Source organism: Diaphorina citri, unplaced genomic scaffold, assembly GCF_000475195.1.
Source record: "Diaphorina citri unplaced genomic scaffold, Diaci psyllid genome assembly version 1.1 scaffold470, whole genome shotgun sequence".
Lineage (NCBI taxonomy): Eukaryota > Metazoa > Arthropoda > Insecta > Hemiptera > Psyllidae > Diaphorina > Diaphorina citri.
This window is the reverse complement of record NW_007377905.1, coordinates 255,809-280,960: the sequence shown is the minus strand read 5'-3', so window position 1 is coordinate 280,960 and position 25,152 is coordinate 255,809. Positions and strand designations below refer to the sequence as shown.

At 40.2% G+C, this 25,152-nt stretch overlaps 2 protein-coding genes and 1 long non-coding RNA gene across 3 annotated transcripts; 2 read left to right on the top strand and 1 right to left on the bottom strand.

Annotated features, from left to right (window-relative positions):
- The first annotated feature begins 930 nt into the window (after positions 1 to 930).
- LOC103509144 (WD repeat-containing protein 46-like) lies at positions 931 to 7,756 on the top strand. Its single transcript, XM_026823540.1, has 10 exons — positions 931 to 983; positions 1,171 to 1,470; positions 1,964 to 2,086; positions 2,369 to 2,497; positions 2,677 to 2,680; positions 3,514 to 3,628; positions 4,574 to 4,830; positions 5,222 to 5,339; positions 6,955 to 7,049; positions 7,577 to 7,756. The coding sequence occupies exons 1-10, from the start codon at positions 931 to 933 to the stop codon at positions 7,754 to 7,756; spliced, it is 1,374 nt and encodes a 457-aa protein (XP_026679341.1).
- A 1,584-nt stretch (positions 7,757 to 9,340) lies between these two features.
- On the top strand, positions 9,341 to 10,505 carry LOC108252393 (galactokinase-like). The gene is made up of 2 exons (XM_017444051.2): positions 9,341 to 9,489; positions 10,119 to 10,505. Exons 1-2 carry the CDS (start codon positions 9,451 to 9,453, stop codon positions 10,260 to 10,262), a joined length of 183 nt encoding a protein of 60 aa, XP_017299540.1. The 5' UTR covers positions 9,341 to 9,450; the 3' UTR covers positions 10,263 to 10,505.
- On the bottom strand, positions 10,232 to 11,125 carry LOC113467398. The gene is made up of 2 exons (XR_003391487.1): positions 10,896 to 11,125; positions 10,232 to 10,699 (listed from the first exon to the last, which is right to left on the bottom strand). It is a non-coding gene; the product is annotated as an uncharacterized LOC113467398 (long non-coding RNA).
- Positions 11,126 to 25,152: the final 14,027 nt, after the last annotated feature.

Here is a 25,152-nt window from a genome sequence, read left to right as displayed (position 1 = left end):
TTCACCGCTTTCCTTTTTTCCTCTTTCCCCTGTTCTCCTTTGTTCCCCTCGACCGCCTTTGATCGTGATCTACCTTCCCCTCTCTTTTCTTTACCGCGCGTTTTCCTTGTATTGGGATTTCTCCTCTGCTCTCCTCCTTGATGAAGTTTTTTTTTTTCTTCTTCTTCTTCTTCTTCTTCTTCTTCTTCTTCTTCTTCTTCTTCTTCTTCTTCTTCTTCTTCTTCTCCTTTTTCTTCCTCCTCTTCTTCTTCTTCTTCTTCTTCTTCCCCTTCTTTTTCTTTTCCTTCTACTCCTAATCCTTCTTCTTCCTCCCTCTTCACCGCTTTCCTTTTATCCTACTTTCCTCTCTCTCCCCTTTTCTCCTTTTTTGACGAAGTTTCTCTTTTTCCCTCTCTCCTCCTGGTTCGTGATTTTGTCTTCCCCTCACTTCGGCCGCTGTGTCTGTTAACAGAAAGGTATAAAACATGGTGTATATCTTGAAATGATGTGCACCCCACCATTTTATGTTGACTGATACACAGCACAACGCTTTTGTGCCGTCTGATTAATAAGGGAACCGAGAAAAAGGCACAACACTTGGTGATATTAATTTATTATTAGTCTATAATAGGGGGAAATGGAACATGATTGGACCCAAATACAGAAACGAACGAGAAAAAAGCCAGCCTAGTTCTGTCAGCTTTGAGGGTAGCGCGTCTGCCTTGTAAGCGGTGGGTAGTGGTTTTGATTCCCGCTCCCGCCCTCAGCGGACTTTATCCTAAACAGATGAGTTTCGCTCTCAGAACGGCTGGCTTTCTTCTATCCTGTCCTCCTTCTCTCTTCACTTTTATTCTCCCTAGCAAACCTCTTTTTTTTACTTTTCTTATCCTATATTTTTTTTTTTTTTTTCTTTTTTGATTTACATATTTTACCTGGTAGCACCAGGCCAAGATGTTAGAGACACGCAAGTGCGTTGTTATAGGCTGTATAGCTCGTACCTACCTGTAAGTAGGTAGGTAGGTAGTAATGGGTGCGTTACTGTAGGCTGTAGGTAGTATCAGACAACCTAGGTCTACTACCTTCTACCTACATAGATCCCTACCCTACTAAAGTTATCACACGAAACAGATAAACCTACCTATCAAAGTAGGAGTAGGTATTAGGTAGGGGGCTTCATATAGGTACATCCAGCATTGTAAAGACTGAAGCCAAAGTTATTAGATTTCCCGATAAATTTGAAAGGAAAAAGAGAACTGAAACATTTGCTGATGGACCAGAACAGATTGACATTCGTGCTCCGAAGAGAGGCAAATCTGATGCTGATGCAGTTGACGAGGAAAAGTTTCTCAAATACAACAGGGGTGAGGGCTTTGTTCCAAGTAAAATCAAATCAAAAATTGATAAGAAGAAATTGGAAGCTAAAGAACAGAAGAGACAATGGACTGCAGAGTTCTCGACAAAAACAGAAATTTTACTCACTGAAAGAGCAGGGTAAGTTCAATTTTTATATTGATTCAAAGTGAGTCAATCTTGAATCTTGAGATTTTAAACATAAGTTAAATTTCCATGTCATGTTGTAAAGACTTTTCCCCAGCAAAAATATCAGTACCCAAACTAAATCTTATATTATAAGAACTTGATCCATTCACATTTCACATTGGAAGCTAAAGAACAGAAGAGACAATGGACTGCAGAGTTCTCGACAAAAACAGAAATTTTACTCACTGAAAGAGCAGGGTAAGTTAAATTTATGTATTGATTCAAAGTGAGTCAATCTTGAATCTTGAGATTTCAAATATAAGTTGGATTTCCATGTCAAGTTGTAAAGACTTTTCCCCAGCAAAAATATCAGTATCCAAACTAAGTAAATATAAAATAAAATGATTGGTGAGAAAAAAAAAAATAATAATTATTTTATTTTTTGTTCATAAGTTACCTATTCTGCTGCTCTACTTCTTATAATAATTGTGTTTTTGTTTTCCAGATTTATTGAGGCCGATGATAATGAGCGGACTTGTCAATACTCACAGCATGACATTGCTAAGAATGTAGATATTACTGCTATGACCAAACAGTTTGATCTGGATCTTCAGTTTGGGATTTACAGGTAATTTTGTAGGTACTATATTTAGGGTACCTTTAATGTTTGCCCATAGGCCTACAGCTAGAAATGATCTTTTTTTTCCAACTTGGATGGACCCAAGAAAGAATGTTCTTTTGTTGTGATGTTTTTTTATTTACGAATTGCAAAGAATTTTTTTTACTTTTTTATTAAGCATTTTTTTTTTTTTTTGTCACTGTTGCTGAGATTCAAATCAGTCTCCTTCGTTTCAAAATCAATACCTTAGCAATACTGGGACTTGAATTTTCGTTTTATTTATTTTTCCAGGATGAACTACACAAAGAACGGGCGACATCTTCTCCTAGGAGGAAAGAGAGGACATGTGGCTGCGTTTGATTGGGTTCGGAAGACACTGGCATGTGAAATGAATGTCATGGAGGAGGTGTATGATATCAAGTAAGTGGACCTATTGATGGTGATGGTAGGTATAATGAGATTCTGTTCAATAGTAGGTTCTGTAGTATTTGTTATTCATATCTATGACAAGAAAGATCCCAGATATTGTTTCTGTACCAACATGGAAGGAGCTAAGCTAAGATATTGTTGTTTATATGGATGCCCAATTCTTCCAACAGCATGGTATAGAAGTAAAGATACTTCAGTACCATGACTATCCCATATCCCAAGGGTGTGAAAAAAAATGTACTTACAACTACAGAATTGAACTACTTGCATTGCTTTTGTTTTCCCTCAAGTTATTCTGGAAGACTCCTTATTTTTCCTCCACTTCTCTGTAGGTACTGATCTTGTAGTTGGAACATTTCTGGACTCATAGGTGGAGCTTTTTCCTCTTTATTTGGTGCTGTGATGCAATTTTACGTTCTTCTATTTCTCACTCACTCGAAATTTCAAATCCATTTCAATAGATCAGTTGCGCTTACTTGGTTGATGTTTCAAAGTCATAAGCAGGAAAAATGAGGACCAACGGAATTTTTCTTTTTCTTCTACGACTTCTAGATCCCGAGATAAATCCATTAAAAAAATGCCGGTAAATCGTGAACTTTGATGTCACGGCATACGCTCCCGTAGGCTACTGACAGACACCGAAGCGAATACAATAGTCCGTCCCTTATACCTTTTTATTACTATTGTAATAGTAAAGGAAGGACGGACTAAAAATCTTTGTGAAGAAAATTGAACTTTTTAGAACACAGTTAAAATGTCACTTAATCCAGCCTGGTTACCTTGGAGGGTAGCACGTCTGCCTTGTAAGCGCTAGGTCACGGGTTTGGTTCCCGCCCGAGGCGGATTTTATCCGAAACAGATAAAGTTCGTTCTCGGAATAGCTGTCTTTCTATCCTGTTTTCCTTCTCTCTTCGTTTTCCTTAGCAGTTATAATTCCCTCTATCAAACCTCTTTGAAAAATTTCGTCTTTTTTCAAGGATTCTTTTGTCATATCGTCTTTGTTTCAGTTCCTAAAGCCACCTGAGATTAATTTCGAGCCCAGAAGGAAAGCCAACAAAGCAGGAGGATCAGTACAGAGAGCTAAAGTCAAGAAGATCGTCAGAGAGACAGCTAAGAAAGTAAGTAATATAATATTATATCTCATTTTATGAGGAACATACTACGGGAACAGCATGCTACGACACAGACCACAGAGTCTTAATCCAGCCAATTAGGTTGGTTACGTTTAGGTAACTTTGAGACACCAACTTTAACTTAATGGTCTCAAAATTATCTCAACCCACGCTATAATGCCCACCATTCACGCTCAGACTGTGTGACAGACGGTCTAGTGGCGGGAATAAAAGATACCATTTTATTTGACCTTTCATTGTCACAAAATCGAGTTCGTTGACGAGCTTTTGTTGAGGCCTTACGTCCCCCTTGGGATCACAGAACATGACAAGTATATTTTCAAGTAAACGTTTAGGTAACTTTGAGACACCAACTTTAACTTAATGGTCTCAAAATTATCTCAACCCACGCTATAATGCCCACCATTCACGCTCAAACTGTGTGACAGACCGTCTAGTGGCGGGAATAAAAGATACAATTTTATTTGACCTTTCATTGGCACAAAATCGAGTTTGTTGAGGCCCTACGTCCCCCTTGGGATCACAGAACATGACAAGTATATTTTCAAGTAATTTTTACCTTATCTAATAAATATGTATACCTACATTAGTTTTTTTTTTTTTTTTTTTTTTTTTTTTTTCTTCTTCTTCTTCTTCTTCTTCCTTTCTTTTTCTCTCGAAATGGAACGTAGGTACATTTCAAATTATAAACAAAAGAGTCTAGAACTCTAGATATTTTTTAAAATAATCCTAAAGAAATGCAATATCTAGGGGTCCAGAATGTTAATTCATACACCTTCAAACACATGTTTTTTCCTAGGTTTAGAAACAGTCCCAATTCAACAACTTCCAGCCATTGAAAAGTTACTAATTTTACAAGGGATTTACTAATTTTACAAGGGATTTTGATGAAAATTTATTATTGAACCCAACTATCTATTTCCCCTCCTTACAGGCACAGTAACCATGTGGTCCCCCACTGTACAGAAGCCTCTAGCCTCACTCCTATGTCACAAGGCAGGTATCCAATCAGTGGCTGTTAATCATACCGGTACCTACATGGCGACCAGTGCAGGAGACTCACAGCTGAGGATATGGGATGTTAGGAATCTAGAGGGGCCGCTCAACACGTTTCGTACTAGAACCCCTATCAATAATCTGGCGTTCAGTCAGCGGGGACTGCTGGCAACGTCGCGAGGCAACATTGTAGAGGTGAGAACATTTTTCTGCTTCTACTTCTCCTCCTCTTTTTTTTTTCAGGACAACTCTTTCGACAAATAATGACGTCCTATCAGACTTTATGTTGTCATCAAACTCCTGAAATATCCTTAAGGTGTGTCCAAACATAGTCGACCGGCCTACGTCGATTCACAATAGAGTCACATCGATCGACGGCCATCGACGATGTGTGGACACACCTTTACAAGGTCAAGTTCATTTAGAAATAGCCAGTAGCACGTGGGATTTAAATAATAATGAAAAGTTGACTTATGTGTGTGATGGGTGTGGTGTGTGTGGGAGGGTGTATTTGTATGTGTGTGGTGGTCCCGTACAAAGGACGGGTCAACCACTAGTAATTCATAATCTCCTTTTTCTTTTCCAGGATTTCATCCAGTCTACCAAAGCTCTCGGTGTAAAAGAGATAGTGAAGAGTTTGACAGGAGCTACAGATAAGAATGTAGATGTTGAGAAGCCCAAGAGTGTCCTGGATAGATTCCGAAGTAAAACCAAACGATAAAGGAGGTGAGACATAATGATCTTGAAAATCGAGCTGAGATTTTTCCAAAGGGTTCAGTCTGGTTTGATAGAAAAACCACAAGTCTTCACGATGCGATGGTTGACCGCGGTTCAATCTGCTGCGATAGAAAAACTACAAGTCCTCATGATGTGATGGTGGACTGCGGTTCAGGACGAGCCAACTAAAATGGCTACAGAAGCCGTATTTTCTTTTCCACATGTCCCTTCTTCTGAAGCTCGTTTTCCCTCTTTTGTTGTGATAAAAAAAATAAAAAAAAAAAAAAAAAAAAAAAAAAATGAAAAAAAAACTTTAATATTTTACTAAATGAAAGCAATGTGATAAGTAGGTACTCTTAGCTAAATTACACACAACTTGAAGTGAACTATTCACAGTTAAACCTAATATTAAGTTTCCAAGTCCTGCCTACTATTTGGTAGTGAGCTCTATTTCTTCAGACTGACTTGGACCACGTAGTCCAATTAACTAGAGATAACGTGGACCAATAATGGACACTGGAAAGCCTACCTGCTGAAATGGGGTAACGTGGCTAAAGAATGGACACCCTACCTGCTGAAATGGGTCTGCTTCCGAAGGGACTCACTAACCCTCAAGTAAATCATAGCAGTAAAAGTCGAGAAGGTTTAAAAGTGTGAAAAATATAAGGTAACTTCACCAGGTCTAAAGCGGGAATGAGTCTTTTGGGAGGTAAAAAAAGGAGAAAAATTGTAGCCTTGTTCAAAAAAATCTACAAAATAAAATGAAGTCTTTAAAATATTATGTTGTTAGAAAATAGACAGTAAAAAAAAAGTCATGCTAACACTATTAAAGCTTTCTAGACAACACGTAGCTACTCGTAAATAAAACGTAGGGTGACAATCTCACACGTAAAGGCACCTATAACATAACTTTTAGCTTAACCTATACCTGTTGTCTGTAGAACTGTTGGCGTCAATTTTTTTGACGCTTTCTGGGGTTGTTAAGTTTTAAATTATGGAAAAAATAGGTCTACAGTAAAAAATGCATGTACCTACCTAATACGTAGTCTGGAATGTACTAAATCCTATATCGTCTGTGTCTCAAGAAAAGATGCAGTAAGTTACTTAAAATTGAGTAATTGCCTCAGGTCTCAAGCATTATTTTTAAGATTTCTTATCTTTACCTTAAAAATAAAAATATAGGGAATTTTGCAAAAAAAAAGCTGAACCCTAAAGGGCGCCAGATTTAAGTTATATTTCTCCTACCATAATGGCGGAACCATGATTTCATGTGACACATGAATCTGTCCGCAAAAGGTTAAAGGTACATAGCAGAAATTGATGTAGAATGGTGTATTCTCTTTTGTTGTGTAAATAGTCTACATGAAAATTATCACCTATGGCATCCTCACTCTTGAGAGAGAAACACAAATGAGCAGTGACCATAAAGGGTTAGGTTAAAGCAAAAAGGAGCTTCTTTACTTTCTTTTCAATTTTGTGGCTTCTGAATAATTACCCGCTTATGTTAGTAAAATACTACTGGCATAGTTTTCCTGTATACGTATTCACTGTCTTCTTATTCTTCGATAATATACTTGGTTTAAAAATGGTAATATTTTTCAGGTTCTGGTGAGCCCAACTATGACGCTCTGGAGGCCAATCCGTTCCAAACTAAGAAACAGAGGAAAGAGGCTGAAGTTAAAGCCCTACTGGAGAAGGTAAGATCTAAAAATAGATTCCATTTATTTCTTCTCACATCTGATGGAAGGCATACTATGGGATGGGCATGCTACGACACAGGCCACATGCGTCTAATGTAGCAGTTGTTTCATTGCTACGAAATAAAAACGGCGGTGGAACACTCATCTTTTAAAACCTTAAAAAAAAAAAAATATATAAAGGCTGATTTTTTCCCTTTCACAAATGGTAAATGCAATAGCAGTACTGCTATCAGAATGATCTTTATTCAATACATTTTAGTTTATTGTACACAACAATTTTATTACGCTTTTGTAAGGCTTTATGGCAGGATTCTCACACAGTGAGCTCTTCCACCTAACCAAACACATCTATTGTGCCAAAACACGTTATTTTTTTAGTATATTTCAAACATGCTTGTGTTCTATTCCGTCCAGTTTAGATCATTTTCATTGTACCCCCTATATTAAGAACCTTCTTAGTTTTACAGGTTGTGAAGTAAAATCAGCTTTGATTATTCTACTCCTTTGCCATTTTCTCTTCACAGATTCAACCGGAAATGATCTCACTGGATCCTCAAGTCATCACAGAAGTACATGTGCCAACTCTTAAGGAGAAGATAGAGGCTAGGAACAAATTACTGGTAAGTAATCCTGGATTTGCCCTTCAATTTCATTTCAAACCTTGGTGGTTCAATGAACTTCAGATCTTTAGGTTAGTGTTTTGATTCCGAGTAGTCCGAGACCATTAAAATATTTTAGTGAGCAGTACCTATTAAACAAGCGGGGCCCGTCCCTCCGGGAATTTTTCGATCTTGGTTAAGGAAAATCAATATTTATGTACTTACCCGTGAGGCGAGGATTGAAACTGAGGGGTTTCTGAGTGTGCTGAATGGGGACTGGGGTATTCATTGTGGTAGCTGAAACAAACAGATGGGACGACTAGAGCCCGTTCTCCCTTTATTCCCAATATAATGTTCAAGTCACCCATCCATTTATTGGCCTTGCTCGGCGTACAGACTAGAGCCCGTTCTCCCTTTATTTCCAATATAATGTTTAAGTCACCCATCCATTTATTGGCCTTGCTCGGCGTAGCTTAACATAGAGACGCGTTCTCCCTTTATTTCAATATAATGTTTAAGTCACCCATCCATTTATTGGCCTTTCTCGGCGTAGCTTAACATAGGTGACGCTAAAACCGGTCGGTAAGTATATAAATATAAGTACCCTATTTAGGTACTTGGTGAATTGATAACTCTCTTATCAATAGGTCAAAATATCATAAACAGGTACTTATTTATAAGCTTTCCACTGATAAGATTTCGTTCCTAAACCACATACTGGGTTACTGATAATTTTCTGACTTAAACTTGGTCCTCGAATTTTCCGTCAAATTTCTTACCTTATAGATGGCTAGGGCTAGTTAGTTAGCTTGGAGGGTAGCGCGTCTGCCTTGTAAGTGCTAGGCTGCGGGTTCGATTCCCGCCCGGGGCGGATTTTAGAGAGGACATTGCTAGCCTAGTTAGCTTGGACCTTCCAGCGCGTCTGCATTTAGATTCCTGCCCGATATCCTAAACAGATAAGGTACGTTCTCTCGGAACGGCTGACTTTCTCCTATCTTGTCCTCTCTAATAAGGGCTCCGAGTTGGGTTAAAACTTTCAATTCACTTCGTTCTATTAAATGACCTTTCACTTCATATCCCCTTTCGCTTCCAGTGTCTCCCAGTGGTGACAGTACTCCTGGGCAGCAGGAACAACTCCAACCAGATTCACCTTCATTCTGACAGCGCGAGGGCAGACAAACCGACGGACATTAGTTTCGACATCCCCAAGGTGCAAAAACTGACCCCTGGAGCACCCAAATGGGCCAACTATGTCAAAGGAGTGGTCAGCATTTTCAATGGTAAGTAAAAATCGTGGTTTTCTTCTTTGGAAACTGACACGATTTTCCCTCTTCTGAAGTTCAGTTCCCCTCTTTTGGTGTATTAGCGTCTGTATGCTCATTTCTCCTCTTCTGGCGTGGTAGCGCCTGTACTTTTATTTATTTATCGTATGGACGTTTTATTTTTTCAAAGGATATACATAGAATACACAACAAAGGAACATTGCGCCTGTACTAAACCATTGGAAACCATCTTGAAGAGGGGGAATCTTTTCCGTTTTCGAAAGGAAAATGGTGAAAATACACATTAACAAGCTGAATTCCCCGTCAAATATTATAAAAGCCTGCGGTGATAGCTCGCTAACACTTTATTTTTTTTTTTTTTTTTTTTTTTTAATCTTGGTCCCTATTAAACGGTTGAAAAATGTTAAGAGACTTCTTATTTTAAAATGTTTCAGAGATGACTACGAGGTATCATGCAAGGAGTTAGATGACATTGCCCACTGTGCTCAATCACTACCAGGAGTATTGGGATGTAGAATGACTGGTGGTGGGTTTGGTGGATGTGCGATTGCCCTGGTAAGTCCACTAAATTTAAGAAGAGGAAGAAAAAAAAAGTCATTGGATGCCTAAAGCCACGGACATATTTGCCAAGAGAACATGAACTCAGCCTACGATTAATAACATATTACTTATTATCAGCTCCCATGGCGTAGTGGTCACTGCGCTCGCCTTGCACGCCGGAGACGCTGGGTTCAATTCCTGGCGGGGTCAAACATTTGTATCATGTAGGTAAATGATTGAATCCGTGACTGGCTGTTGCGGGGCCCACTCAGCCTCAAGAGCCTGACTTGGAGACTTAAAGCAGAGAGTAGACCAGCTTAGTCTGGCTGGGGGACTAAACTTACATAGAGGATACCTGTCTGAAATTTCCATTGAGTGCGAAGGGCATCCACTCGTAAAACAAAAACATTTTGTAGCCAAAACCAAATGACAGCCCAAAGCAATCACCCCAGGGCTGATTGAGAGGCTGACGAAAAACGCCGACCCCGTCTGAACACGGGAAAAGGCGAAGAAGAAGAACCAATGAAATATCGTATAAGACCTTGTTCAGACTGCGAGAGTAAAGTGACTTTTTACTCCTATGCAGGTAGTATAAACAAGGTATATTCTATCAATTAACATACCGGGTGTTCTATTTGTTTCAGGTACACACTGATCATGTGAACGACATCATAGCTAAAGTGAAGGCCCATTGTGTTAGCAACCCCACCCCTACTTTCTTCGTATCTGATGCTTACCAGGGCGCTACCCACGTATCTTTGGAAGATTGGCCCCAATATCATTATTAAGGCCCCCTCTGCACTTACTGGGGGCCCTGATAAGTTCCCGTTTTTTAGTTTTTGATTTTGAGGGCTGCCTGGAAGAGACTGATGAGGAACGCCGACCCTATTTAAATAGGAAAAGGCTTGAAAGAAGAAAAATTGACTGGGCGGATGCATGCTTTTCTTTACCATCCTATATTGGTTAGTGTGGTGGAGTTGGATCTGGAGGTTACTGGTTTGAGTCCAGTTCAAGTCATTAAATTTAACGAAGAGTAATTAATCGAGGGAGGACAATTATGTGTGACAACTTATTTCATAATTTGACTTTTTTACATTTATTATAATAATAATAGTGCTAATTTATACTGCTCACATAGGACTGTAAAGTCCCTTTACTCCAGCAGTAGGCTACTACTATTATTGTGGTCAAATTCTCAAATTATATTGAGGATAAAATTCCATACCTCGGCTGGGATTGAACCCACGCCCTCCTGTTTACCAGGGTAGCGCCTTGACCACTACACCACCGAGGTAGGTAGCGCCTTGACCACTACACCACCGAGGTAGGTATTCCATACCTCGGCTGGGATTGAACCCACGCCCTCCTGTTTACCAGGCGAGCGCCTTGACCACTACACCACCGAGGTAGGAATTCCATACCTCGGCTGGGATTGAACCCACGCCCTCCTGTTTACCAGGCGAGCGCGTTGACCACTACACCACCGAGGTAGGTATTATGAACAAAATAGGGAACTGCCTTTCAGTTAGTCTTAATTATTTACGTACTAATGTTGTTACTTGTAACCTTTGAAAAATTTACTGTTAATAAAATGTGCCACCGATTTAGTTTTTTATTGAAGTTAGTTATCATAGATATGCTTTTGTTTCATTTCTAGGCTAGAATCTAAGTCTCTTGAAAACCTTTGAAAAGAACACAAAATTTACTAAAAGATAAGATTTTGTCGTCGTTGCTGTTGTTGTTGTTTTGTTTTGTTGTTGGTGTGTTGTTGTTGTTTGTTTTGTTGTTCGTGTTGTTTTTGGAGGAAAATTCGGCGCGGCGATAGAAAGAAACAGGTGGACAGGGTTTCATAGTAACGTAGGAAATTGACGGATTCTCCCTTTGTATCGTTAATATCTCCGTGAATAATGGTTTCTTAGAAAATTCAAGATAATGGAATTAAAGAGGGCAAAAGGGGGTACTTTTCTATCAGGAGAAATTCAATGGGTTTCAGTGGAAACTTGAAGAAAAATCGAGTTGAAAAAATGGTAGTTTTTAAAGAGATACAAAAAAATCTTTTTCTCAAGCTTTTGGTTGTGTTTGAGGGAGGGTTTTACCAAAACAGGGAATCTTATCTTTTAGTAAATTTTGTGTTCTTTTCAATGGTGCAATCAGTTTTTTATTATCTTTATTGGTTCAAGAGATAAAGGCGTTTTAAGGGGACAAGGTATGAAAAATGTTGAAAAACAGAAAATCCTTCATAACTCCGCCCCTGTTGAAAATCGGATCTGTCCAGATAGCTTTTTCTGGTAGCCCTTTAGGTCCTACATCAACCCTCAAGCGTTGTACAGTCGTTCGCGGGACACCCTGTATAGTAGAGCTATTTAGTTGGATAGGCAGATATCTGAATCTTACTATCCTCTGAATGCACCAATACAGACGTGGATTAACGAAAACTAGGCAACCTCCGTGACCGAGTGGGTATCACACTAGGCTTGCACGCAGGAGGCCCGGGTTCGATTCCCGGCGGAGCCGAGGTTTTTTTCGGCTCTGCGCTTGGAGTTCGGGGTGCACTCAGCCTCGTGAGGACAGTTGAGTAGCTACTTTAATCGAGTAGCGACCAGTGGCGACATTACCAGTGTGAAAAGATTATTGAAATGTGGAAATTGATTGCAAAAGAGGCACTTAGTAATGTTGAGATATCCACAAAAGTCTTCTTGTGAGATTAGATTAAAAATTGGGATGTTGGCAAAGTGGAAGGAAAAGAAGAAACTTCAATGTACCTAACTAAGTATGTATAAGTATTAGAAGTTACCAATAAAGAGGTGATCTCGTGAGGACATTTGAGGAGCTGGTTTCAAACCAGCTTCCTAATTTTGCGCCAGCTTCACGGAACTTGGAAAGTCACCCATCCCTGCTCGCCGTTGCTTAGTTTCAGTGTCCTCCGCATCTTCGTCACTGATTTGTACAAGTTCAAGATATCAAGGATCAATGAAAGTTTTACGAATTTCAAATATCACAACAAAATAAAAAAATATCTGGTGTGTACAGTACACGACTTTCATTACCCATCGTACTTTTCTAAGCTGGTACCTGTTCTAAGCTGACCGTCTAAATAAAGCAAAGCACTACTTATGCTTCTACTTTTCTAAACGATTTTTTTTTAAGAGGTTTGACAGAGGGAACTGTAATTACTGCTATGGCTTTTTTTTTAAGAGGTTTGACAGAGGGAACTGTAACTCTAGGGTCTTATCGTCCCGAAATCGGAGAGAGAAGGAAGACAGGATAGGAGAAAGCCAGCCGTTCCGAGAACGAACATTATCCCATCAGGATAAAATCCGCCCCGGGCGGGAATCGAACCCGCGGCCTAGTGCTTACAAGGCAGACGCACTACCAACTAAGCTAACTAGGCTGGCGAAAAATAAAGCAAAGCACTACTTATGCTTCTACTTTTCTAAACGAATCGCGGCAGAGTCGAATTTTTTCGGCCAATTTAGTTAGCTTGGAGGGTAGCGCGCCTGTCTTGTAAGTAAGTAAGTAAGTCGTAGGTTTGATCCCCGCCCGGGGAGAACTTTATCCTAAACAAATATAGGTAAGGTTCGTTCTCGGAACGACCGGCTTTCTCCTATCCTGTCCTCTCTTCGCTTTCGGGACGATAAGACCTTAGAAGTTACCGTCCCCCCAATTCAAACCTCTAAAGGAAAGACTTTTTTTTTAAGAGGTTTACTAGAGGGAACTGTAACTTCTGAGGTCTTATCGTCCCGAAAGCGAAGAGAGAAGGAAGACAGGATAAGAGAAAGCTAGCCGTTCAGAGAACGAACCTTATCCGTTCAGGATAAAATCCGCCCCGGGCGGGAATCGACCGCGAGGACTTACAAGGAAGACGGGCTACCCTTCAAGCTAACTAGGCTGGCGTTTTTCTTCCTGTTTTCTATTCACATCGCGATCATTCCATCCTGATTCAAAATGGCGGCGCTTCAAAGTCATGCCTCTTACGCCGCGCTGCAAGAAAGGACGGACGGGTCAAACGCTAGTTTCTAAAAAGCAGAGACCACAGAAAGTAAAGTCGCAAGAGATTTAAAACTTTTGTGAAAGTTCTTATAGTGGTCCGTGACTGTGAACTGCATCAACTCCAGGTACCAGGTCTACAGCTATAGGTAGATACAGTAGAACCTCGATTATATCAACCTCGATTATATCAACTCCAAAAATCGGGGTTTTCCCCTGTCTTTCAAGGAAATCCTACTCTATCAGAGGAACAGATCATCGAAAGTGTTCAAATAATCAGACTAATGACGAAGAGAGGTAGGACTTTATTGTTAAAACGAGGTTCCAACAGTACTGAACTGAGAACTGATCAAAGCCAGCCTCGTGAGTTTTTGCTTGTAAGCTCCAAGTCAGGGGTTCTGTTCGAACTTTATCTAAAACCGACCAGAACAGATACATACGTATTGTAAGGTTCGTTCTCGGAACTGGTGCCTTTCTCCTACCCTATCTATAGTTGGTACAGTTACCTCTGTCAAATCTCTTAAAAAACAAAAAAAAAAAATCTATAACGTAGTAATTGTGAGAACGCTGCTTTGTCTTTTGATGAATCATCAATCTCAAAAATTTTCAACCTAAAACAGTCAGACTATAGCACAGAAAGGTACCTAAGTACTTACTTCACAGTTGGATATATTTAAGTTCGAGTTTACTGAATAGGTAAGGAAGGAAGGTACCTACCTACATTTTGGGCAATGTACAATAGAACTAGGTATGTAGATTATAGGTAGGTACATATCTACAGGTACCTATAGAATAGATTCAATAGGTATACCTTCTTTAGATCTATTTAGATCAGGCCAAGATAGACGCATAGATAAAGAGCCTGGGTAGGTACCTATATACCTAGTCCTTCCTAAACTATACCATACAGACTGGGTAATAAATTCGGATACGTCTAGAAATAAATTGAATAGGTAGGTATTTAGATTAATTTTATTTGAAAGAGAGAGAAAGAGAGAGAGAGAGAGAGAGAGAAAGAGAGAGAGAGAGGGAGGGAGATGATTCATAGAGGGAACTCTACTAAGGAGGACAGGAAAGCAAGCCGCTTGTTCCCTGGATCACTGCGTGGTTTAGGAAGAAGAGGGTGAAATCCGCGTCACTAAAGACCTTAGCAGTTTTATGTATCACAGTACCAGTGTGGTGTGATGGGTGTGTGATGGATGTGTGGTGTGATGGGTGTGTGGTGTGATGGGTGTGTGATGCGTGTGCGTGGATATGGGTGTGTGTGTGTGTGTGTGTGTGTGTGTGTGTGTGTGTGTGTGTGTGTGTGTGTGTTTGTGTGTGTGTTTGTGTGTGTGTGTGTGTGTGTGTGTGATGGATGTGTGGTGTGTGTGATGGGTTTGTGGGTGTGGGTGTGGTGGTGGTGGCGGTGGTGGTGTGTGTGTGGTGGTCCCGTACAAAGGACGGGTCAACCACTAGTAATAACTAAATAGTGAATATCTAATAATTGTGAATAATAATAATAGTGAATACCTAATGTACCTACCTAAATAGTGAATACCTAATGTACCTAAATAGTGAATATTTTTGGACTCATTACCATTACAGGTACCTACGCCCGCAATTAGGTCAGTAAGCCTTGGAGTGGTAACACTTTGGAGTGGTAACACTTTGGAGTGGTAACACTTTGGAGTGGTAACACTTTGGAGTGGTAACACTTTGGAGTGATAACACTTTGGAGTGGTAACACTTTGGAGTGGTAACACTTTGGAGTGGTAACACTTTGGAGTGGTAACACTTTGGAGTGGTAACACTTTGGAGTGTTAACACTTTGGAGTGGTAACACTTTGGAGTGGTAACACTTTGTTTATTCAGTAGATTCTGCTTAACGCCTTCGACTCGTTTAGGATGTGTGTTTTGACTTTTCGGTATTGGTTGATCACATCAAACCCAGATTTCGTTTAATTTTGTTACCTATGTCTTTCAGCCATGAGCTATCCATTTTGTCTTCTTCTCCTCCTTCTTCTTTTTCTTTTCATTTTGCCCCTCAGTGTTGAACTCCCACCTGGGTGGGTACAATGTTGCCTGATGTTCTTGCACATTTTGTTCGTCCATTTTCAGGCAGCAACATGTCCTGTATTTCGGCAACCTCGAATTTCTTTCCATCTTTCCAAACCATACACCCAACACTTAAACCACCAGAGTGCCAATTGTTATAAACCAGGTGCTCCCGCATTTGATACCATCTGTAACGCTTTGGACGTTTCTAGGTTGAGAGAGGTTTTCTGTCCGGTTTTTGCCAGAGGCACAACACCTTTCTTCAACAACAGAAAAAAAAAATATCGATTTCGGACTGATACCAACGAAGAATTCAGAACAAATAAGACTTGGCCGAGAGGTGAACCAGTATTTTGCATCATTATCACAGATATACAAACCTGCCCGTGACCCAAAGAAAGTTTCGAACCAAGAAGCCGTGACTGTGGTCACGTTTCATGTTTTGTTGAGCGGAGTGGTTGGGCGGAAGGGCTCCTTCTGGATTTTAATGACCGATCTTACCAGTGAGATTTACACTCGTATTTATGAACAAGAATGATCGTTCTTAGATCAGTCTCAAGTCAAAATTGACCAATCAAATGCCTTGAGACTAGGTATGCTTAGCACGAACTTAAGAGCCAGCATTTTGTTCATAAATATGGGTGTTAAGGTAGAAACACACTATTATCACGTCACGTGAGCTCAAGGAGAGTCAGAAAGATGTGGTTCAAAGTTCTCCCATAATATTGTAGGTGATTTCGTTCATGATAGACATACTGACCTCACGTCACATGAGCCGTGATGGTAGTGTGTTTCTACCTTTAAACACAGTATAGTGGGTCTGATTGCAGAGTAGTGGGTCACACGAATGGGTCACATGGCTCAGGATGGGTCAAGCGTGAATTTGAACGCTGGCCTGAGCCTGAGATGCGTAGTCCCCGGGTGGTAATTGAACTTCTGTATAAAATGTTAAAATGCGATCAGAGAGAAGGAAGACAGGATAGGAGAAAGCCAGCCGTTCCGAGAACGAACATTATCCCATCAGGATAAAATCTGCCCCTGGCGGGAATCGAACCCGCGGCCTAGCGCTTACAAGGCAGACGCACTACCAACTAAGCTAACTAGGCTGGCTAAATGAAAGAACAAACTACAAAATCAGTTCTAACTTTTAACCCAATGAGTTTTCCTTTGTTTAGCTGTATTTTTTTTTCTTTCTTGACCATAAATCTTTAAACGGTTTTCACTGAAAACAACTAGGTAGACAAGTTGAACACATTTTTACCATCCCAAAAAACAGGGTACCCCATTCCGATCTTAGAAACATCTATACCATCCTGTACCTATACAGGCAGAACTCTGTCAGTGTCCACCCAGTATATAAGCCGCGCTTACAAGGCAGACGCACTACCAACTAAGCTAACTAGGCTGGCTGTAGAGAGGTGAAGATGAGTTGTTGATGAGTAGGTACGATAGGTATTAGGAAGGTAGGAAAACTAAGGTAGGTACCTACCTACATACCTACATAGGTACCTACCTACCTACATACCTACATAGGTAGGTATGTAGGTAGGTAGGTATGGAGGTAGGTATGTAGGTAGGTATGTAGGTAGGTACCTACTCGCCAGCCTGGTTAGTTTGGAGGGTAGCGCGTCAGCCTTGTAAACGCTAGGTCACGGGTTCGATTCCCGCCCAGGGCAGATTTTTTCTTGGGAGGATATGGTTCGTTCTCGCGGCTGGCTTTTTCCTATCCTGTCTTTCTTCTCTCCTCACTTTCCGATAAGACCTTGGCAGTTACAGTTCCCTCTATCAAACCTAGAAAAAAAACCTACCTAGCTACTCTTCCTCGGTGGTGTAGTGGTCAAGGTGCTCGCCTGGTAAACAGGAGGGCGTGGGTTCAATTCCAGCCGAGGTATGGAGTTTTATTGTTTTATCCTCAATATAATTTGAGAATTTGACCACAGTAACAGTACATAGTAGCCTACTGCTGGAGTAAAGGTACTTTTCAGTCCTATGCGAGCAGTATAAATAAGCACTATTATTATTAGGTACCTACTCTCTGTAGATAAGATTGAAGAGGTAGGTAGGTATAGAATAGGTACAGGTAGATCCTAAAATATTATTTAGGTTTTTAAGTACCTACCTACCGAAAACTTTATAGGTTTAAGTACCTACCTACAAAGTTTTTGTCTAGTGATTTAGGTGAGTAGGACGACGAGACAAGCAAATTTCTTGTCTCGTCTACCTAGAAACTTTGGCGTTTCAAAGTTTACGAAACGAGAAATGGATTTATTTTTGTCTCGCCTTGTGGAAAACTTGCCGATTCACAGATCGTGTAAACCCGACCTTGTGCATAACTTTTCTTCTCTGTGCAAAGTTCATGTGCATAATTTTTCTTCTCTGTGCACAGGTCATGTGCATAATTTTTTCTCTGTGTAAGGTGAATCCCGCGAAATATTCAAAAAAGTAAACACATGGGGAAAATTTGCAAAAAGCTTTTTTTGAGTTCCGAATGTTCCGATTTTTAAAAATTTAAAAGCTAGCTCTTTCCAAGAAAAAGAAAAAATAGCTAATAGCATTATGCTTTGTACCTGAAATACCTGTTCCTTGCAAAATCAACACCTGAGACAGTGAGGAGTGAGGTAAGAATTGTGTTCTTAATATACTGAGACATACTTCATCAATGAAGTAGAACTACAGGTCTAGCCTTCACCTTTTACACAGAATCTCTTATCAGTCAACTGTTGTTTCTTTATCTTGCCTCGACACAAGAACACGAGGTATCGAGTTGTACAGTCAAACGTGGATTAGAGAAGAGAGTCTAGTAACAGCCTGTTCATGCTCACACTGCACGATTTTTTCTTTGTCCAAAGTTACCATTTTCCGAATTTTTCTGTCTTGTAAGCTCTAGGTAGTGGGTTCGATTCCCACCCGGGGCTAATTTTATCCTAAACAGATAAGGCTCGTTCTCTGGATTTCCCCTATCCTGTATTCCGTCTCTCTTCGCCTTTAGTGCGCTAGTAGTTCAGGTTTCTGCCTCTCTCTTGCTCTCTCTCTCCCTCTCTTTCTCTCTCTCTCTCTCTTTCGCCTAAAACAGTGCATACTCTTATCGAGATTTTTTGGGAAAAATAAATCGATTTCTCTCCTGGTTCCCCTCACATCCCGGTTCGACCGTACCAAGCCACCGCATGGTATTTACTTTTACATTTCTCCTGAAATTCGAACCAAGTACCTCCGTGATTCCAGGCCACTTTCCTTCTCTACCTCTTCACCCAGTCAGTTCAGAGCAGACCGGCATTTGCCGTTTGGACGTCGACCAGGCAACATCGAAGATTTCTTTGACTTTCGAAATTTTCAATTTTTTTCGACGGTTTTCTCGTGCGGAATCATGGAATTGGAATACTTTCTCTATTTGCACTTGCGGACTTGACGACCATTTTCCCGTCAAAGGTTGACCAAAATTTTTTCTTCTTCGTATTTTATACCCTTTATTTAACCCATATTTATTTATTATTTTTAATATTTATTTAATTAAACTATTTATTTATATATTATAATCATTTGTTTATTTATTTTTTAAATCAATTTACTGTCTACATTCTAATTTTTTGACGTCAATTTAATTTATTTTACAATTTTTATCAAATTAACTCTCGTTTTTATACTCACAAATAATACATATCTACCTACATACTAAATTAGTGTATATTTTTCATTTAAAATCATTTACAAGCCAGTCACTACATCACAAAAAAATAGAAAGTCTCTTCGTGTTTTTTTATTAAAGTTTACTGAAAGTTTTTTCTTGTGCTAACAATTTCGTGCTGTCTTGATTGTGCTATCAGTTTAATAAATCCAGTGATTGTAAATTTTCACAACTTTTTGAATGAAAAGTTCGTCCAATACACAGGAGATTAATCAAGGTGAGTTTGGTTTATTTCTAGGGCCAAATTTACCCCAACTGACCTGACCTGTACAATAACAGGTCAGATTTTTTTTTTTTTTAGATTTTTAGATGTTTGACAGGGGGGACTGTAACTGTTTAGGTCTTATCGTCCCGAAATCGAAGAGAGAAGGTAGACAGGATAGAAGAAAGCCAGCCGTTCCGAGAACAAACAATATCTAAGTAGGGATGAGTTTTGTATGAGGAACATCCACTACAACATTAACTTCAGGTTTTTCTAGATGACCGATATCTTTGGTCACAGGGTTAGAGGGTTACTAATATCACACCACTATTAGAGTTGAAAATTTCTTGAAGTGGTTCTTGAGCTTATCGGCTCATGTTGGGAACTCCTGGTTGAAGGCTTGAGCTACGAGAAAGCGAACTATCCGCCACGAAATGGGCTTCGTCCGCCGCTGAAGACCTTTTGTTAATTATTCAGAAGCCACGACAATGAAAAGGAAAGCTCCTTTTTGTGTTTAACCTAACCCTATAATAACACAGGCCACTGCTCATTTGTGAAAGTTTACCGACCTTTTCTCCGACCGCCTCCAACTTACGCCGTGGTGGTTCGCCTACTGTTTGGTTGGGTAACTTAAATCCTTCGCCCCTCTGTGTCCACGCCTCTCGCAGGTTTTAAAGCCCCACCCCCTCTTTCGGTTACAGCCCTCCCCTCCCGGCTTGTCGACCCGACGCGTCTCGTCTGCAATGCCTGACGGTTCGCCAACCTCGGTGACGGATCTGAACAACAATGGCGGCTCCACCAAGTGCTCCAACACGGCCTGCTACGGCTCTAGCTCCTCCTCCATCAACACCGCGAGCACCAATCACAGCTCGTCTGGCATGACCACGCCCCCTAGACGGGTCCAGGTGACGGCGAAGATTCTGTTCGGCTCGGTGTCGGCCATTACGACCATAGGTACATAGGTACTGATTTTCTCTAATCACGATCGAATAAACTACGGGCTGAAAAATTCCCGGAGGGACGGACCCAGCTTGTTTCCTATCCTGCCATCCTATTCGCTTTCGGGACGATAAGACCTTGGCAGTTACGGTTCCCTCTATCAAACATCTTCAAAAAAGCTTCAATCAGTTTATATTAATTTTTCCAGTCGGATAATTGTTACAACAGTGTGTAATAGCTGTATTTAGCCTACTCTACAATGATGATGAGGTTTTCCGTGTGATATTAGTCAGCGGTTTCTATCTACACCGATCACTCTACCTCCATCAGAATATCTGTGCCAATTTTTGACACAGTAATGCGTTCGTAACTAATTGCTAGGTCCTGCCGAAATATTTTTCGGCAGTGTAAAATGTGCTGGTAATGATTTGGTACCTCATAAATTGGCTAACCGACGGACATACCACATGATGAGGTTTTCCGTGTGATATTAGTCAGCGGTTTCTATCTACACCGATCACTCTACCTCCATCAGAATATCTGTGCCAATTTTTGGCACAGTAATGCGTTCGTAACTAATTGCTAGGTCCTGCCGAAATATTTTTCGGCAGTGTAAAATATGCTGGTAATGATACCACATAATTTGCCTAACCGACGGACATACCACGTTGTTGGGTTCTGGTTAACGGATGTAATTTGGAAAGAACAGTTCTGTAGAGACTCTGAAGTTAAGAATAGATGGGTATGGTTTGTAAGAGAACGGGTGATTGAGGTGTACCCGGTTTTGGGTTGTGATATTATTGTTATGCTGGAGTTTACCAACTCGGGATTGAGATGAAACTAGGATTTCCCTATGCCTACCTACTTAATACACAAATCAATCTCGGATTGAACTCAATCCTGAGACAATCCCCCTCCAAAATGGTAACACTTTGGAGTGGTAACACTTTGGAGTGTGGTTTTGGGTTGTGATATTATTGTTATGCTGGAGTTTACCAACTCGGGATTGAGATGAAACTAGGATTTCCCTATGCCTACCTACCTACTTAATATAGACCTACCTATTTAACAGACCACACACAAAAAGCCCAAACTGAGGCTTAGGTGTAGGGGCTAGTCAGCCCCAAAGGACGGGTTGAGCTTCTACTTATCTAATAGACAAATCAATCTCGGATTGAACTCAATCCTGAGACAATCCCCCTCCAAAGTAGTAACACTTAAGAGTGGTAACACTTTGGAGTGGTAAAACTTTGGAGTGTTAACACTTTCGACTTTCGAGTGGTAACACTTTGGAGTGGTAACACTTTGGAGTGGTAACACTTTGGAGTGGTAACACTTTGTTTATTCAGTCTACCTCCATCAGAATATCTGTGCCAATTTTTGGCACAGTAATGCGTTCGTAACTAATTGCTAGGTCCTGCCGAAATATTTTTCGGCTGTGTAAAATGTGCTGGTAATGATTTGGTACCTCATAAATTGGCTAACCGACGGACATACTACGTTGGGTTCTGGTTAACGGATGTAATTTGGAAAGAACAGTTCTGTAGTGAGTAGAGACTCTGAAGTTAAGAATAGATGGGTATGGTTTGTAAGAGAACGGGTGATTGAGGTTTACCCGGTTATGGGTTGTGAATAAATGGATGGGTGACTTAAACCTTATATTGGGAATAAAGGGAGAACGGGCTCTAGTCTTGATTTTAAATCATTACAATGATAAAATCCGCCCCGGGCGGGAATCGACCGCGAGGACTTACAAGGCAGACAGGCTATACCCATCAAGCTAACTAGGCTGGCGTTTTTCTTCCTGTTTTCTATTCACATCGATCATTCCATCCTGATTCAAAATGGCGGCGCTTCAAAGTCATGCCTCTTACGCCGCGCTACAAGAAAGGACGGACGGGTCAAACGCTAGTTTCTAAAAAGCGGAGACCACAGAAAGTAAAGTCGCAAGAGATTTAAAACTTTTGTGAAAGTTCTTATAGTGGTCCGTGACTGTGAACTGCATCAACTCCAGGTACCAGGTCTACAGCTATAGGTAGGTACAGTAGAACCTCGATTATTTCAACTCCAAAAATCGGGGTTTTTCCTATCTTTCAAGGAAATCCTACTCTATCAGAGGAAGAGATCATCGAAAGTGTTCAAAAAATGAGACTAATGACGAAGAAAACAATATCGAAGATGTGTTTTTTGTTTGTTTCTTAGTTTGTTTGTTTCTTAGTTTGTTTTTTTCTTAGTTTGTTTTAAACTATAGTATAGCTCGCTATACTGTAGTAGGTAATAGAAAGTAATAAAAAGGTATTTCTTCCCTATTTTGTTCTTTTGTACCACCAAAATTTGGCCCTATTTTCATTGTTTTATACGGAATTTATATAGTTATCAACTTTTATACAGAACCGCGATAATATCAACTACCCTCGGTCCCAATTAGTTGATATAATCGAGGTTCTACTGTATATCAGTCCAGGTTCCAGGTCTACAGCTTTGGTAATAGGTATATCAGTTCTTAAAAAAAAAAAAAAAAAAAAAAAAAAAAAAAAAAATGACGAAGAAAACAATATCGAAGATGTGTGTTTTGTTTGTTTCTTAGTTTGTTTTATTTCAATTGAAAAATAAAAGGGTATTTCTTCCCTATTTTGTTCTTTTGTACCACCAAAATTTGGCCCTATTTTCATTGTTTTATACGGTATTTATATAGGTAGGTATCAACTTTTATACCTACAGAACCGCGATAATATCAACTACTCTCGGTCCCAATTAGTTGATATAATCGAGGTTCTACTGTATATCAGTCCAGGTACCAGGTCTACAGCTTTGGTATATCTGATATCAGTTCATCACGAAAGCTATCAGGTGAATCACCCGAACAACTTTGGCGAGCTTTATACAGGATGTCAACAATGAGAGCTTCAAATATACAGGGTTGACAAATAGTTGACTTTAAAAAAGCTCACAAAGTCAACCTAGTAAGCTTGGTTGTTAGCGAGTCTGATGCATTATGTAAGCGCTAGGCCGCGGGTCCGATTACCGCCCGGTGCGGATTTCATCCTGATGTGATAATGTTCGTTCTCGGAACGGCTGGCTTTCTCCTATCCTGTCTTCCTTCGTTCTTCGATTTCGGGAGGATAAGACCATAGCAGTTACAGTTCCCCCTAACAAATCCCTGCAAAAGGAAAAAAGAAAAAAAAAACATACCTATATCTCTATCTTTTTAAGAAATAGGCCCCAGGGGCCCCCTTCCTCCTACGCTATTCAAGGCCCTGATATCAATAGGTAGGTAAGTATAAGTACATAGCTTGAATAAAAAAGCGAAAGAATTGAACAAAAAAAAAAATGGTAGGTACCCAATGAGTTTAAAATGGGTTCTGGTACCAAGTTAGTAGGTCAAACGTTTTAGGTGATGCTGTGGTACTCAACAGTCCAATCTCTTCGGAGTAAGAGCACCAGAATTGTTAACTTGGAAGGTAGCGCGCTAGCGCGTCTGCCTTGGTGCCTTGTAAGCGCTAAAACGCGGGTTCGATTTCCGCCCAGGTCGAATTTTATCCTAAACAAATGAGGTTCATTCTCTCCTTCTAAGTTTGATTTCGGGATGAAGAGACCTTATGGCTGGGGGTCGGGACCACAAAGTCAGTTTAAACCCCGTTTATCTTTTGGCTTGAGCATTATATGATTGATGGTTGATTTCAAACAAATTCAAATATTTCAGTCAATCGGATGACTTAATTCAAGAGTTTAACTTAAACAGACTTTAAACTAATTTTGTGGACCCGGCCATTAGCAGTTAAACCACTTTAGAGAATTAAAAATATTATCCACGATTAATTTTTATTTCAAGTTTCATTTGAAACCTCGCCTGAAGCCATCTGATCGGTTGGATACTAGAGAGGTGTTGGATTGCGAGAGATTTGATTGGACGACCGATGGAAGTGTCTCCCAATGAACAGTCTGGGAGGGAATAGGCCCCGCCCATTTGTTCGCTTGATTCGAGAGATTTGATTGGTTGAAGAAATTCAAGTGGTTGGATACGTTCGCTTGGTTGTGAAGATTTGATTCTGCCGATGAACGGAGACTTTCCCAAGGACCAAGATGGGAGAAATTAGTTCCCGCCCACCACATATTCGTTTGTTTGGAGAGATTTGATTGGTTAGAGAGGTTTCCTTGGTTGGAGACATTTGATTGGTTCGCTGAAGGTAGAGTTCCCCAATGAACATTCTGGGAAGATATTGGCCCCGCCTTCCACGCGTTCGGTTGCATGGCGAGATTTGATTGGTTAGAAAAGTTTGAAGGCGGGGACGAAGGGACAACCTCTCCCCACGTTGGGGTGAGAGGTTGGGGGGGTATATCCTCCCAGTCCATTGGTTCTGGAATATCTTCCCATTCCATAGGAGTCTCGGGTGGTTTCCACCAATCCATGTCGAGATAGAACTCTCTTGTGACGAGACTAAACAGTCTTGTGACCAGACTAAACCGTCGATGTCGAGAAGTCGAGACCAATATGCGGAATTATCAACGTTTTTCGTGCAATTTTACAAGCAAAAATTATCGAAGTTATAGATTTCTACGACCTATTTCTTTGGATTTTGAGTTGAATAAAATACATACCTAATATAAAATATAGAAAGCCTATGCAAAATTAGGCCTATGCTATGATGGCCTATACAAAAATCATAATGTCTAAAATAGCTATTAGATTGATTATCTATTAGAAAATTTTGACTCTATATATGGATACCTACCTAAATATTTTGGGATATTTGGGTTGATCGTTTATGCTCCAGCAGTGAGGTACTATAGGTACCTACTAAGTACCTCGTGGTACCTACTAAGCTATAAG

Bases quoted from the DNA above. Each gene is read 5' to 3' on its own strand.
- LOC103509144 (XM_026823540.1), top strand. From the start codon at position 931: ATGTTAGAGACACGCAAGTGCGTTGTTATAGGCTGTATAGCTCGTACC. The intron at 1,471-1,963 runs GTAAGTTCAATT...TTTGTTTTCCAG, and splicing joins TTACTCACTGAAAGAGCAGG to ATTTATTGAGGCCGATGATA. The intron at 3,629-4,573 runs GTAATATAATAT...CCCTCCTTACAG, and splicing joins AGAGACAGCTAAGAAAGTAA to GCACAGTAACCATGTGGTCC.
- LOC108252393 (XM_017444051.2), top strand. From the start codon at position 9,451: ATGACTGGTGGTGGGTTTGGTGGATGTGCGATTGCCCTG. The intron at 9,490-10,118 runs GTAAGTCCACTA...TATTTGTTTCAG, and splicing joins GTGGATGTGCGATTGCCCTG to GTACACACTGATCATGTGAA.